Here is a 16520-nt window from a genome sequence, read left to right as displayed (position 1 = left end):
ACATGCAGATAATACCTTGAAATACTTTATTCTAGATGATCGTTTTGCTGGCTTTCCATAGTTGCAATTGATAGTATCAAAGACAAATCCTTGTGAGAACTGGTTCGGGGGTGTTTCATAAAGCTGTTCGTAAAGTTACGAACGACTTTACGCACGACTGGAACATGTTCTTAGGTCATAACTCGATTACATAGAGATATCACATAGCATATTAAAAAGAAAGGATCACCAGTCGTGCGTAAAGTCATTCGTATATTACGAACAGCGTTATGAAACACCCACCAGGCATGATATTGGCCTATACAGGTCAATATGCACTATGCAATATTCATGATTTAATATTATATTACAACCAAAATTATAAACCAAGGTGAAGAAAGAATGTTATAGCCTACATGTCAGTGGTATGAGCGGCATGTCACCGCACAAGATAGGCCTACATCATAGAGATATAACATCTCTTAGTCTGGGAAATGGCCTACATACATTTATTTTAAAAAGAGATAATTATCTCGTCTCGCGAATTTCGAGATTTTCGGACCTATTTTGGGTAGCGAGAATCAATACATCTCTCAATCCATGGCGTATTAAAAATCTCATCAATCAGTGTTACTTACCAACTGCCAAACAAGAGAATTATTCCCGCTCAGCGTATGAATTGATGACGTAGTCACGGAACTTGCACCTGCGCACCAGTAATATTGAAAAAGCCACGCCTCGTTCACCGTCCACACGTTCGTAGACACATTATTTTCAAGGGCGGACCTGCAATACAGAAATTTTGATTGATTCATTGGTTTGAATTTAATCAATTTATTCAATATATTCAATCAATCAAGCAAACAAAACATGGATATTGATATTGGCGTTTGTTATTGTTACGTTATTGAATGATTATTAATATGTTTGGAGTAGAATGAGGACTGATAGCTTTTCATGGTTACAATAAATCGAATAGAGCACGATCTTGGGTAAAACTTATTGGAAAAGTGTGATAATTTCGATTGCAAATAAACATACGGATTATGGTTATGTATGATGGCGTGATGTATGATCATCCGTTCGTGTGATGTCTATATTCAGAAAAAAAACAACAATTCTTGGCATAAATAAAATGTCCCCAGTCACATCACAGACCAGCCATTCACCCCCCCCCCCCCGTCTTGACCCCTAAGTCTCTCTGTCTGTCTGTCTATCTATCTATCTATCTATCTATCCATCCATCCATCCATCCATCCATCCATCCATCCATCCATCCATCCATCCATCTATCTATCTAGCTAGCTAGCTAGCTAGCTAGCTATCCATCCATCCATCCATCTATCTATCTATCCCTATTCCCTCCAATCAAAATTGAATTGTACCGCCCGTGGCGTTCTGTAATATAATTATTTCAATGGTGATAAGTTGATCGACTTGTTAAAAATCATGACTTTCTAATATAGTACCTTACAAAATAATTCTATACATAAATGTTGCGCATTATCATCATTAAAGATATAATCATCATTCGACTAAGAAGAACTACAACATATCCGAAAGAGAAGTGGTATTATGGCATAATTTGTTGTGAAGTAAAAGTCATCGAAGTGGCCAATTCGAAATTCACGCATGTTTTGTTGCAGATCGTGCATGGAATAAAAACAAATGGAAAAGAAAACAAAAAAGAAACCCCGTGAATGGCTTTTTTTTTCAAATCAACAAATAATGGGAGAGTAAGAGAGACAAGATACAGGGTTAGAATCACGTAACGTTTTCTCGGTAACCATGGTGACATAATGATTGTGTACACCTTGGGGTTTCTTTTTTCATCGGTTTATATGACATTCCAATAACGGAATTATACGTAAGTCTTTTAATTGTATATCCTTGTACATGATTAATGTAGATAAGTGGAGTTGTACATTTAAAGATGCAACCAAGAAAAGTGACAGTGTGTGAGATGAAAGCAAAGGTAAACATTTGAAGCAGAGAAGTAGATAGACAATTGAGAGAGGGAGACAGACAGAGAGAGGGAGAGAGAGAGAGAGAGAGAGAGGGGGGGAATATGGGATGGGTCATATAGCAGGGGCGGATCCAGGATTTTCCTACAGGGGGCACATTTTCCCGATGAAAATTTGACAAGCAAAAAAAAAGGGGGTTCACCTAAAATTGAAGGTAATTTCTTCAGCAGAAAATTGGACAAGCAAAAAAGAATTAAAAACAATAAATTAAACAAAAAGTAAAAAAGGGCCTCACTTTCAAAAGGAGGGGGGTGCACTTGAGTAAAAACGACATATCTACATTACAAATTTTGATTATGGCTCAAAGGAGGGTGGCATGGGCCGGCTGTGCTCCCTCCCCCTGGATCCGTCTCTGGTTATAAGCATAAAAGAGAGAAAGGAGGGGGAGGAAAGAGGATGAGAGACAGACAAAAGAGAAAGAGAGAACAAGGGATAAATGAAGATATATATATATAGAGAGAGAGGGAGAGAGAGAGAGAGAGAGTCGAGCTGTGGCGTACGGATGGGGAGCTTTGGGGCGCTTGACCCTTCCAAACAAAATCACGAACAAAAAAAAAAGAAAAAAGGAAAGAGAGAAGGTGAAAGACATGATTTTCTGAACATAATGTCAAAATCAATCACAAAGTTTGAATTTTGTAATGAAAATGTCAAATTTTATGCTCGCTCGCTTTGTTTTCTCCCAACTTTTTTTTTAAATAAATAATACCCAATACGCCATAATGCCCCCTTATTTGGGGGCGCATTACGCCACTGGGGGAGAGAAGGGGGTAAAGAAAAGGGTAATAGAAACGTATGACAGAAAAAGAAACATGATAGAACCAGTATGCTCGACATTTATTCTGAGCACACTACTGAATGTCCTTACCTTACTGATTCGAATGCGATGTCATTGTAGACATTCTGAATGGTCCGGTTATCATAGAGTTGGATGAAAAATACATAGTGAGGGCCATCGGGTGATTCCCAGTAAGTCTGTAGGATAACAATTAAACAAATTAAGTAAATTGCGGAGCGTTGTGGCCCAGTGGATTGGTCTTCTGACTTTGAAACGGAGGGTCGTGGGTTCGAATCCCAGCCATGGCGTAATTTTCCTTCAGCAAGAAACTCATCCACATTGTGCTGCACTCAACCCAGGTGAGGTGAATGGGTACCTGGCAGGATTAATTCCTTGAATGCATGAGCGCTGAAAGGCAGCTCGAGCTAAAGCCGGGGTAATAACAATAATAACATCGCGCCTCTGAATAGAATATTTGTAGATAGACGGCGCTATATATATATGCCTATTATTATTATTATTATTATTATTATTATTATTATTATTATTATTATTATTATTATCATTATTATTATTATTATTATTATTAAATAGATGGTTTTGATTATTACTAGTGGTCCAGTTATATGTAGGATGATAAAAAACATATGATAATAATCAAAATATACATTAGGAACATTACGAAAGTGTGGAGTAAGATGATGATTATGATCATTACCAGTGGGGTATTGAGCCAGAAGATTTGAGGGGCACAAACTTAATGGCACATGTTGGGAAACTGGGGCCTATTTGAAAATATTTTTTTTTATTTCATATACACATTACGACAAAATATTGACCAAATCATAATATTTTAATCCTTTTTCCTTTGATCCTTCTTTGCTTTTTTCTTTGTCGTGAATTTCTCTTTTTTTGGGGGGGAGGGGATTGGCCAAGCCCCTTCCCCATCAGTACACCAGGGACCTTTTGTACAAAGAGTTACGATTGATCCGATCAATCGTAACTCTATGGAAATCCATCAGTGTCATAATTTTTTCTACGAAAAATTTGCACAATGTCCTTTTTATGCAAAGAGAAGCGCAGTGAATTTTCAAGAAAACAATGGATGCATGAATATACATCTCAGCTAGAAAATATTTTGAACAAACATGTATAATAGATGTTGACGTTGCTGGCCGTCCATAGTTGCGATTGATCGGATCAATCGTGACTCTTTGTACAACAGGGCCTAGTAATCATCACAAGATGATGAATAATATACATGTATACCAACAATTGATTTCCAAAGTTCTTAGACCGAAAGGGGGAAAGAACGACAGAAAGAAACAACGAAATGAGGAGGAACAAAGGGAGAAAATAAAGGAGGGAAAAATGATAAGATATGATAAAATCTAAGTAATTTGGTTCGGTTTTGACTATTTGCGACAACAACCTGTACAATCAGTATTATCATAATTGCGAAGTGTGTAAAAGATTTAGGGGAAAAACATTAATTATAATGGAGTTCACTTATTGATGAATGAATCAAACAATGTCTTAAATTGGGGGTCAATTAGATTTTCGATTCGCAAACAACATTTTGGTCTTGTCTCCGTGCATTGTGCACAATGTCAATCGGAAATGAAAACATTGTATGACAATTCAGCTACATGATTACTGCGTTGCGAACTTATATAATATGAAACATTGATCTAGAGGGAAATTTCGTCCTTTTTGGGGTAAATTAGATTTTTGAATCGTAAACAACATTTTGGTCTTGTCTCCGGGCATTGTGCACAATGTCAATCGGAAATGAAAACATTTAAATGACAATTCAGCTACATGATTACTGCGTTTCGATCTTATTTATATAATGAAACATGATACTAGAAAGTAATATCGCTAACTGCAAGCCGATACATTTATATTGCATAATATCCTGATTAATTATTTATTTAATTTCAACTTAAAGAACACTACCGGACATTGGTACCTCCTCACAATGCCCGATTCACGGGGAGGGGGGTAAAGGAATTTAACCCCCCCCCTTTGGCTTCCAAGTAAAGAAAAGTAATTACCTTCATTTTGGAGTCAACTCCAATTACCATCATAGTACAGTGAACGTGAAACCCTTTTTCTTTGCTTGTAAAAAAAATCCGCGCCAAAATGACCTTCATTTGATAGTGAAGCCTTTTCTTTTGCTAATCGAATTTCTCGGTCAACCCCCTCCTTGAAAAAAGCACGATTCGCACTTGCCTCATAATATAAAAGGACAGTCAATCTTGATTTTTTAAATCAAGGTTTAGAATCAAAATTTAAAAATCACAAAACTTTGATCGCATATTCCCAACCGTATATTGCTTGAACAATAATGGTACCTGTCATGCACTTGTTGGGGTCTTTATATGCGGATTTGATACATTCAAAATTGTATATATAAAAAATTATGTAAGTATACAAGGCTTTGATAAGAATTGGGTGAAATTGAATAAAATTTGTGAAATTAACAGGTCGAAAAACACACTCTATATTCCAAGGATTCAAAATAATTCCAAAGCGGTTGTGAATTGTGACCAGCCGATTGTTGAATTTAATTTGAATCATGGAAGTATTTATTTCTAAATCTGAAAAGATTTGAATTCAACATTGTTAGAAACTTTATCTTGACAAGTCGACATGATATCCTTATTATAATGTTGACATGGTGAGAAAATGTATCTCGTCAAAGTGACTTATAAAAAGACATATGCCGACATGGCGAGATACATTATCTTCAAAGTCGACGTATGAAAAATTATTTCGACAGAGCGAGATACATTATCTTGCCAAGTCCACTTATAAAAAAGTTATTGTCGACATAACAAGATATATTAGTCGATTAAGATATATTAATTCCTAATGACGACATCAAGCTTTTTGTAAGTCGACTTGGCAAGACATCTACCTCACCGTATAAACAAAAAACTGCCATAAGTCAATTTCGACTTCCCGAGAAGACGTATCTCGCCACGTCGATATAAGGCAAGATAATGTATTTCACCTTGTCGACATAATAAGAATATTTTGTCGACATGGTAAGAGGAAATATCTCGCCACATCATCAATTAGATGGCACCTATTCCTTAGACCTTCCGTAGATTTAGAATGGAAAAAAAATATCTTACGAATTCACTTGGATCAAGCCCGATCTCCGTTGTTATGACATCGATCGTTGTGTTGAGCCAGGACGTTGCGTACGGATGCTCGCTAGGGGGCGGTCGTAGATCGAAGAGGAGAGATTTCTTGCGGGCGAGAACGAGCTCAAACATTTCAACCATTGTTAGGATTCCTTGCTGGCTGAATTCTTCCTTTTCCTCGTCAGATATGAACCATGCGGTCAAGAAAGGTTTTTTCTATGGATAAAAAGAAAACAAAATCGGATAAAAAAAATATTTCTAACTTTAAACACGCATTGATAAAATAATTCAGAGATATTATATTTTGCCTTTTAAGATTCAGAAAAAAATTGTTATTCAAACGTCAAAAGACGCAGTTTTTTTTCGAAGCGATAACAAGGACTGTCCTTCAAGAATTAAAACAAATATTTTTCAATATAAATACACATTAATGCTGAAAATTCAAACTTTGCCTTTCAAAACTTAAATCAGACAAACATTTTGTTATTCATAAACCAAAAGACGTATTACTTAAAAGGGATATCAAACTTCTTCTACTTTATATTCTTTTTCTCATTCTTCTTTGTCTTTTCCATTTCTCTCTCCTTCTTCTGATTATTCTCTGTTTTTTCTGAAATTAGAACAAAAAAATAACAGATTTTGAAATAAAAGTAAAATAATTTTCTTTTATATTTTCAAGATCTGTTATTTCAAAGATGTTTACCCTAGCAAACCATGATCCCGCGTCTAGCTCCCTTAGTTCATCCATGGTAAACATGTCTGCGGGCTGGCGGTAGTTCTCGGGGAAAGTATCGATGGCATTTGTGGTTCGAGTAAGGATCTCGTCGTGGAAAACATATGGGACACCATCAAAACTGTTAAACAAAAAAAGGAAAGAAAACTGTTAAGCCAATAACCCGAAAAACATCGTAATGTGAGATGAGTATTTAAATCAAAACAAGTACGATGTTAATTGACATTAATGATGTATCCAAATATACATCAGTCATTAAAGAATAAATAACAAGTTGCATAAATATGGTCAACAAACACCTACGAATTTTAGAAAATGGAAAAAATATATAAAGTAGTTGTGTAAACGAATGACAAAGCTTTGCTCCACGAATGCATAAATATGAAAGAGCTATCAAAACACATGACATTAAAGGACAAGCCCACCCAAACAAAAACTTGATTTGAATAAAAAGAGAAAAAAATGAACAAGCATAACATTGAAAATTTCATCAAAATCGGAAGTAAAATAAGAAAGTTATGACATTTAAAAGTTTCGCTTCATTTCACAAAACAGCTATATGCACATCTCGGTCGGTATGCTAATGAGGGAACTGATGACATCACCACTCACTATTTATTTTGTATTTTATTATATGATATAGGAAATATTTTATCTTCTCGTCATTGTCATGTGAAATGAAGATTCATTCCTCCCTGAACACGTGTAATTCCACTATTTTAACATTTTGTGCTTCAGGCAAGGAGGTCCTAATCATCACATTCATAAAAATTGAAATATTGTATAATTCAAACAATAAAAAACAAAAGAAATAGTGAGTGAGTGACATCATCGACTCTCTCATTTGGATGTAACTTCATATAACTATTTTGTTAAAAATAAGCGATACTTTGAAATGTCATAACTCTCTTATTTTACATCCGATTTTGATGAAATTTTCAGCATTGTGCTTGTCTGATTTTTCTCTATTGATTCAAATGAACACATTTCTGAGGTTGACTTGACCTTTAATCATATTTCCTTTAAACATCTGACAGAAAGATTTCGACTCTTCTTGCATGCCAAAGTTATTAAAAATTGACAAATAATATTAAAAAATTATCAGTTCTGGGGCTCGATCGCTTTACTCGCTCGAAAATATTGTACCGTAATAAAAACAAACCAGTTAAAACATTTGCTTCTTACACCCTTCCAATATCTCAATACCCCTCGTTTATGAAAAAAATTATCGGAAAATCAGTCAATTCGGCGATTGTTCATATCATTTTTTTCTTTGGTTATTTTGTAAAGAATCTCATATTTAAAACTATTATTTTGTTTCCTTTCATTTTGATTATCTGCACACCCATGAACGCCACCCCGGCGATAGGCCACTTGAGGAATACGATGAAAATAATCATTATAATACCACGATGATAATGATAATAATAATAATATTCCTCTTTAACATTGATGTCAGGTTATTGCTATTATTTGTAATGATCTTAACCCTCTGATATTTAATAGTTATAGACATTTATTTATAACTGATTGTCATTGTTTCACTCGATTATCTATAATGCTATAATTAATTCATTGCTATCATTTCATTGTTTTTATCAGTGAATAAATTATACAATTAGTAGCTTTATATTTATTAATTGTTCCCTTTCGAAAACTTAAATATTTCAGTTTGATTCATATTATAATTTAAGTAAAAATATTTGTGTATTTATGCTACCAATCATTATCTTTGACTTAGATTTTGACTTTATTTTCATGTACATGATATGATGATTTATGTTGTTCTTTGTTTTCATCAGGTCATTGATGAAAAACAGTTTTATACTGATCTTTTGTACCTGAATAAATATGTTTAAATAAATAAATAAACAAATAAATGAATAAATAATAAACGATCATGTTACCTTATTCTGACATCTGTTTTTATCCCATATGCATCGTAGTCATCTAATGCGATCATGAAGGAAATATTTGTGTTTTCGGGAGCAATCTAGATTGGAAAAATACAAACAGAAAGAAAACTCATGCGATACAAATATAAGTCCTTTTTATGTTGCTGAATTCTCAGATCCAAAGCAGGTTAACTTTGACATTATTTTGATGTCTTTTTCATAATTAGTACATACATTTCATAATTGATTACTGGATAATTTCATATTTTAGAACCGTTATTTCAGCACAAGTGTATGATTGTTCCTCTTTTCTTTTTTTCAAATCAAAGTTGCAAACTCGATTTTTTTTTAAATGGATTTGTCATACTTCACAATTTATCCCGAAGAGAAAGCAGGCCAACAAAATAAAATTTCGTTCTTCTGATGTCTTGGTCCAGAATATTAAACAATGATACACGTGCTGTGGTCAGTGACTGGTTGAAAAGTGGAAATATTGAATTATTTTGAATAATATTGAATTATGTTTGGTGTAACAAACACATAATATTTCCACCAATCTCAAAGGAATAAAATTAATGTAATAAACATTATGTGCAATTCAAATTTTGAAATGGATAGCATAGGCGGCGGAAGCGGGGGGGACGTGCCCCCCCCTAAATTTGAGGAGGGGGGGACGGTCCCCCCTAAATTTGTTGTTGATGACCTTTTTTTTTTTTTTGCTTGTCAATTTATTTTCCTACGTCCCCCCTAAAATTTTTGGGTTGAGAACCTTTTTTTTTGGCTTGTCAAAAATTTTTGGGTTGTCCCCTCCTAAAAATTTTGGCTTCCGCCGCCAATGATGGATAGACATTTTATGTAAGGACATATATGCATTCCTCTTCTGTGCATTAATCAAGGGGGCTTCGGTTGTCACCATGCTGCTACATAATGGTAAAACGTGATTGGGCGACAGGAATCATGACGTCACTGCTGGGTTAGCCAATCAGTAAACACCGCTTGAAACTCACACAAAATTACACACAACTGTAATTCACACGAAACCAAAGAGATGTACTGATAAATCTCTATGCATGTACGAAACCTACCTCTTCCGCGCCTCTGTGAGCAAAGAGGAGTGGCTTGGGCGGATTGTCTTCATGATGTTGCGTCATAATGCAAGGTGATTCGATGAAAATCGGCGTAATGTATAGACCAATCAGGACCAAGAAATACCAAAATGAGGCATCACGAAACGGAATACCAGCTGAAAGAAAATGATATGATAATGACCATATGCATCATTTTGTTTTGATGTACTGCATATCTTAGGGGCCGTGGAACCGCGGGGCTGGAGGGTGGTGGGTGGGGCTTCAACCCCCCCCCCCCACTTTTTTTCCAAAACCGTGTACAACAAACGTAAAAATGACCATGGTTGTGATTTTTAGCATGGTCAGCCCCCACTTTTGGCTCAGCCTCCCACTTTGAAAACCATACCGCGGCCCCTGTATCTATTACCCCGGCCTTAAAACGACTTCTCTTATCAGACGCTCAGCATTCAAGGAATCCTTCCTCCGAGGTACACATTTACTACACCTGAGTGTAGAGTAACAAATGTAGATAAACACCTTGTCAAAGTTACACTCAATGGATGAGTACGGCATATCTATTTGTTACAAAATGATTTTTTTTTTCTGAAAATATTTTTATTTTTAAATGTTAATCTTGTCACTGGCGTAATGAGAGGAGGAAGGGTTTCTGAAAACATCACCCCTTCCCGACCCTCCAAAAATGTGACTCATTATGTCCTTATATAGTCAATAAGGAATACCAGATTGGCAAATTTGTGTTTGAACAATGAAATCGCACCATCCAGTATTTTCAAGGGGGGGGGCACATTTTCCGGAAGAAAAAATTTACAAGAAACAAAAACAAAGAAATAGGTCTTCACTTTCAAAAGGGGGAGGGGCACACTTCTGTTTTAACGGCATTTTTTACATTACAAATTAAATTTTAATTGTGCCTCTCAAGGGGGGGGGCGCACGGGCCGGCTTTGCCACCCCCCCCCCCCCCGATCCGCCAGTGATTTCAGCAGCTTGTAACAGTGGCTTAAACTTGACACTGATACGAAATTTGTATTCTTTGTAAATATTGGGATGCATTATGATTTATGATATGATAAAGGTTTGTGGAACAAGGGCAGATACGAACCTCTTCTCTGCAGCGTGCTTAGACTTCCGGCAACAAACCAACTCATGATGGTCAGAAAGGCAACGGCTACCAACTGAAGGAAAGGTCCGATGTACTGGATAATGTAATGTAAAGACAGAAGAAAAATAATGAACGAAACAATATTTTTATTTGCCCAACATTGTTACGTTATCATCCTTCTTTAGGAGTGACGCCGTAATCATTTTGATTTGCGGGAGGGGAGGGGACGACATAATCCTCCAGGTGGGTGTTTCATAAAGCTGTTCGTAAAGTTACCCAAGACTTTACGGACGACTGGTAACTTTACGAACGACTGGTGACCCTCTCTTGTGCCACACTATCCCTATGTAGCTGACTTAGCACCTATAAAGTCATGTTCCAGTAGTGCGTAAAGTTGTGCAGCTTTATGAAACACCCACCTGGAAAGAACACAATGTCACATAAAATTCTCATATAGTGGACTATGTGAGAATATTATTCACACTGTTAAAATGCTCAAATTTAACAGTGTGGAGATATTTGCACACTGTGGACACTTCAGCAGTGTGGCTGTTTACAGCGTGTTCACATAGATGACTTTGTGAATATGTGATTCACACCCTTGAAATGCTCAGAAAGACCGTCCCCTACAGCGAGCATCCGTACGCAACGTCCTTGCTCACCTTGCGTTCCACACTGTGAACACACTGTGGCACACTGACTGTGGAACACACTGTGAAACACTGTGTTCTTTCCCGTAGAAAACGGTCGCCCCCTGTTGTAATATTACCTATAGGTGTAAAACTAACACCACCAATTTAACACCGGTGTAAAATAACTGATGTGGTCCTCTATGTACACCGGTTAACACCACAGTTTTTGCTGTGTACCAAATAATGGTGATACTGGAAAGCCTTGTTTTGATAATACTATAAATACAAATTTCATATCTTTAGAAATTCAAGCTTGAAAAGTTATTAGGGTTAGAACTTTGAAGTCAATCTTTTTATCCAAGGTCCCAAAAGATTTTTTTCAACGAATTCGTGAGATGATTTATCGCTGGACAACATCAATGTTAATATGTTTCAGGTAATGGATTCAAAATATTCGGCATACCATACCTCCAGAAGTTCTGGAACAAAATGCCAAAGATGACGTAATCGAATGCTGACAAAGACAAGGAGAGTTATCGTCATCACAAGCGACATCACAACACCGATCTGGAATCATTAAAAAAAATAGACTTTGATAATTATTTTGTTCTGAAAAAGGTATATTATTGTTGTTTGCATCGTTCCCGTTTTGTTCTGTCGATATTGCTATGTTTTCCTATTCTTGTTTTTCTGCTCACCCTTTCGTCTTCTTATACTTTATCTTCCTCCTTTTCCTCTTCCTCCTCTTCTTCTTCTTCTTCTTTTTCTTCTTCTTCTTCTTCCTTTTTACTATTTTTCTTTTTCCTTTTCTTGCTCTAATAATCTTCTTATTTCTTTTGAATAAATGAATAGCTGTGTTAATAAAATAATACAAACCTTATGTATCATGTGTAATTGAAGTCTTTCCACCAGCGCCATGTGTAGAAATCCAAATAACTATCAAATGAATAGAGAGAATATGAATCATAAATCATTTCTAACACACAAAAATCAAATAATGTTCGATAATAAAAATGATAAAGGTATTTATAAAGAAGGAGAGATTTTTTAAGTTGAAGATAACACTTTGATATTGCTAAAGGTGTTCGCATGTCATCGTCGGGGGTATTCGAAAGACCCACATCATCAATGTCGAGAGAGGGCGACCTTTTGCTTTCGTGACGAGAGCCTTCATCAACGCAAACAGTTAAAGTGATGTCAGTTCCCCCAAAAAAAACACTTACGGGACTTACGCTGTTTACTGCATGAACCTTACAGTAGTTGTTTAAACAGTCGTTTAAACGGTTTTAAAAAAATCTTAGACAACAACGAATAATTTTTGACATTTAATTCTCAATAAATTAAGTATGACTGTAAATACTGTTAAACAATACTGTAAGGTTCGTATAGAAAACATTAATGGATTAAATTTTAGTAAACTGTGTTTTGCTATGTATCAGACGTCTAAAGAATGTCCATTAAAAGGTAATCAATTTTGCTAACCGGACATATGCATGTAACAGACGTTGGAACTAGGAGCATACAAATTGTCCATAATCATTGGGATGCAAAAAAAAAGAGATACAATTTTGAACCCTTCAAATGCAACGTCATGAAAAAAAATGTCTGGGGTGCAACTGTGCACCCTGAAAAACTTGATGTACCTTTAAATGTGTAGTTGGGTACAACATTTTGCACTATTTTCGGTTGTAGAGCTGTAGGCTACTACACTTTTTTATGAAAGGTACGAATTTGCACCCTTTCAATGCAATAATATTAACGCACCTTAAGTGGTGCGAGGTTGCAACTTTAACGGTGCAAGCGGATGCAGAAATAGAAACAAAAGATGCAATTTTGGCACAAGATTGCACGCAATACGCTAACGAGATCGAATGTTGCCTTTCGCGGATGCTAATTTGAACTTTTTTTGTTTCTGTTTTAGTATAAAGAATAATTTTTGTTTCAAGGTGTACTTACCATAAGGAGCATGACGTAAGCAAATGTTACGTAAGAGATGATCTGAAATGTAAAATAGAATGGGAACCATACTCCTGTCGACTTCCAGAAACCCCTGTATAAAAAAGAAATTTGGGGAAAGAAAAACAATAAATCGAACTGCCGCCCCTCACCCCCCCCCAAAAAGAGAGTAAATGTCTTGCTTGGTGTTTCAGGTGTAAGCACCATCTGTCATTAATTTGTGTCTCTCTACACTACAGAAACTCCGGTGTTGATTTAACACCAGCCCTGAATCTATATATTTATGTTCACACCAGAGAAGTATTGAAACAACACCAGTTTGGAATCAAGCCGATGTTGTTTTAATACTAATTGGTGTTGCATAAACACATATCTGGTGATAGACCAAAACGACACCAGTGTTGTTTAAGACTTCTGTGGTGTGGACATATATAGATTACGGGCTGGTGTTAAATCAACACCGGAGTTTTGCAGTGTAAATTAATTTCTCTCAAGGAAAGTCATATATTATGAAGCATTTTAGACTATAAAGGTAATGCAATCTTAACTATGTTAAATTCTTATTGTACTACCTCGTGTCCAATGCAACGAATTGAATTAAGATAAAAAGGGAAATAATATTGAGCTGAAATTTCAAAAGGGGGGGGGGTGATAAATTTTCGTATGGTATGAAGATTCTTTGTTTCCTTCAATTTCATGAATTCCTCATCGTGTTTCTTTTAAATTGTATAAATCTCATAAAAATAAACCAATTCGGTGACTGTGGGGCTTATATGACTGATTGCATAATTTTATTTGACAAATTGAATGAGCGGAAAATGCAATGTGGAATGTCACTAGACATGAACCCATTAATAGATCTTTAGATGCCTAAAATATATTTCAAAAAATGTAGATTCATCAATGAAATATAAAACGTATTCCGGCACTTCCGTGGTTTCTTTCATGGCCTTGTCCTGTAGCATTGTGACGTCATGCTAAAATTGACGTCACCAAACCGCTCTAATTTCTACCCTAAAGTCGTTATTGCATTAAGTGTACATCCGCCAAATTCACCAACTTCCTCAGGCAGACAGGCATGCTTTGATGGAAATATTTAATTTCTCAAAGTATAAATAAAGACTAACGGTCCTTTGCTTTTTTTTTCATTTGGGTTCAAAGGAAAGGAAATTTCGGAAGGACATGGCTCAAACTTGATGAGTGCAGAGTCGATATGACGCGGAAATGCATTTTAATGAATGTTTTAGGTAAAGAATGTTGTGCAACCTATAACTCTTTGCCCGCCACGGACGACTCGCGGCACATACTACAGCGGACTGCCAACGACGACTCAAGTCACAGTTCGCACACAATGCATACGCAGGTGATGTTGATATTAACAAGTGGAATGCCTCTGGCCGTCTCACCTGCATCACGCGGTTCAATATAGCAGCAGTGCTGACTTTGAATACTACTCTAACTCGCACAAGATGTTCAGTGATACATGGTTACTCTTATGTCCACTTTTTATGAACTAGACCAATAAACTTACAGAGATTCACAAAAAAACCCCAACATGGCCAAAGTTCATTGACCTTACATGACCTTTGACCTTGATCATGTGACCTGAAACTCAAACAGGATATTCAGTGATACTTGATTACTCTTATGTACAAGTTTCATGAATCAGATCCATAAACTTTCAAAGTTATGATGGTAATTCAACAGATACACCCAATTCGGCCAAAGTTCATTGACCTTTGACCTTGGTCATGTGACCTGAAACGTGCACAGGATGTTCAGTGATACTTGATTACTCTAATGTCCAAGTTTAATGAACTAGACCAATAAACTATCAAAGTTATGATGGTAATTCAACAGATACCCCTGATTCGGCCAAAGTTCATTGACCCTAAATGACCTTTGACCTTAATCATGAGACCTGAAACTTGCACAAAATTTTCAGTGATGCTTGATTACTATTATGTCCAAGTTTCATGAATCAGATCCATAAACTTTCAAAGTTATGATGGGAATTCAACAGATATCCCCAATTCGGCCAAAGTTCATTGACCCTAAATGACCTTTGACCTTGGTCATGTGACGTGAAACTCATGCAGGATGTTCAGTGATACTTGATTAACCTTATGTCCAAGTTTCATGAACTAGGTCCATATATTTTCTAAGTTATGATGACATTTCAAAAACTTAACCACAGGTTAAGATTTCGATGTTGATTCCTCCAACATGGTCTAAGTTCATTGACCCTAAATGACCTTTGACCTTGGTCATGTGACATGAAACTCTAATAGGATGTTTAGTAATACTTGATTAACCTTATGGCCAAGTTTCATGAACTAGTCATTTCAAAAACTTAACCTCAGGTTAAGATTTGATGTTGACGCCGCCGCCGCCGCCGCCGTCGGAAAAGCGGCGCCTATAGTCTCACTTTGCTTCGCAGGTGAGACAAAAACTATGTAGACAAATTTATGTATGGTACAACACAAATATTTCTGATTGCAGTGAATCAAGTTTTTCTTCTAAATCAAAAGAATACCCCCCCCCCTCCCTCCATAATCTGACTGAAAAAAAACACACCAGCAACTAGCAAATGTAAAGCAATCCATGATATGAAAACAGTTGTAATAAATTGACAAAAGAAAAACATAGATTGACCACGGTCAAATCAGGCGGCAACCGGTGCAGTACACCATGAACACAGTACAACTGTCTAACTCTATTTAGCGCCCCCAACGAACCACTCTCATCATTAATGAGAACTTTTATTGCATTCATTCGACTATGGATTTACAAATAGATCTGACGATGATCATCCAGTCTAAGATTTTTTTTGCGTGTGTTTTTTTATCAGAACAACGTTGGTGATCCAGCATCAATATTTTGTCGTACTTCCTCTTCAAAATATAGATATGACTATAAAAGTATTTTTTATTGACTATGACCCGTATTGTCAATATCATGGGAACTGAAAATGTCAACATTTAGTATATTATGTTTCCTTTTTACTAGACTCTTTCCTCGTGCTTTCAAGGTCAAGGAAATTATTTAGTTACTATTCCTAACAAGTTATGAGTGAAAATATTAACCTATAATGTTAAAGATTTACATATCATCTGGCTTTCCATAGTTTTAAACTACAACCTTAGACCAGAGCTTTAATCAAGCCCGAGTTCAGAATACGAGA

The 16520-nt window shown here is 36.0% G+C and overlaps 1 protein-coding gene across 3 annotated transcripts in view; it reads right to left on the bottom strand.

Moving 5' to 3' along the window:
- Positions 1 to 16520, bottom strand: part of LOC121429554 (glycerophosphodiester phosphodiesterase domain-containing protein 5-like) — a 54322-nt gene that overhangs the window by 20211 nt on the left and 17591 nt on the right. For all 3 annotated transcript variants that reach the window (XM_041626630.1, XM_041626633.1, XM_041626631.1), the window contains exons 4-13: positions 13337 to 13430; positions 12257 to 12316; positions 11849 to 11947; positions 10749 to 10842; positions 9647 to 9804; positions 8574 to 8659; positions 6637 to 6787; positions 5922 to 6149; positions 2869 to 2975; positions 618 to 765 (exon numbers count right to left, since the gene is read on the bottom strand). In XM_041626630.1, coding sequence (XP_041482564.1) covers positions 618 to 765; positions 2869 to 2975; positions 5922 to 6149; positions 6637 to 6787; positions 8574 to 8659; positions 9647 to 9804; positions 10749 to 10842; positions 11849 to 11947; positions 12257 to 12316; positions 13337 to 13430 — 1225 coding nt within the window. The remainder of the gene's footprint in view (positions 1 to 617; positions 766 to 2868; positions 2976 to 5921; positions 6150 to 6636; positions 6788 to 8573; positions 8660 to 9646; positions 9805 to 10748; positions 10843 to 11848; positions 11948 to 12256; positions 12317 to 13336; positions 13431 to 16520) is intronic.

Source organism: Lytechinus variegatus, chromosome 16 (genome assembly GCF_018143015.1).
Source record: "Lytechinus variegatus isolate NC3 chromosome 16, Lvar_3.0, whole genome shotgun sequence".
NCBI classification, from domain to species: domain Eukaryota; kingdom Metazoa; phylum Echinodermata; class Echinoidea; order Temnopleuroida; family Toxopneustidae; genus Lytechinus; species Lytechinus variegatus.
The sequence above is the reverse complement of the archived record's forward strand: the minus strand, read 5'-3'. Positions and strand labels throughout refer to the sequence as shown.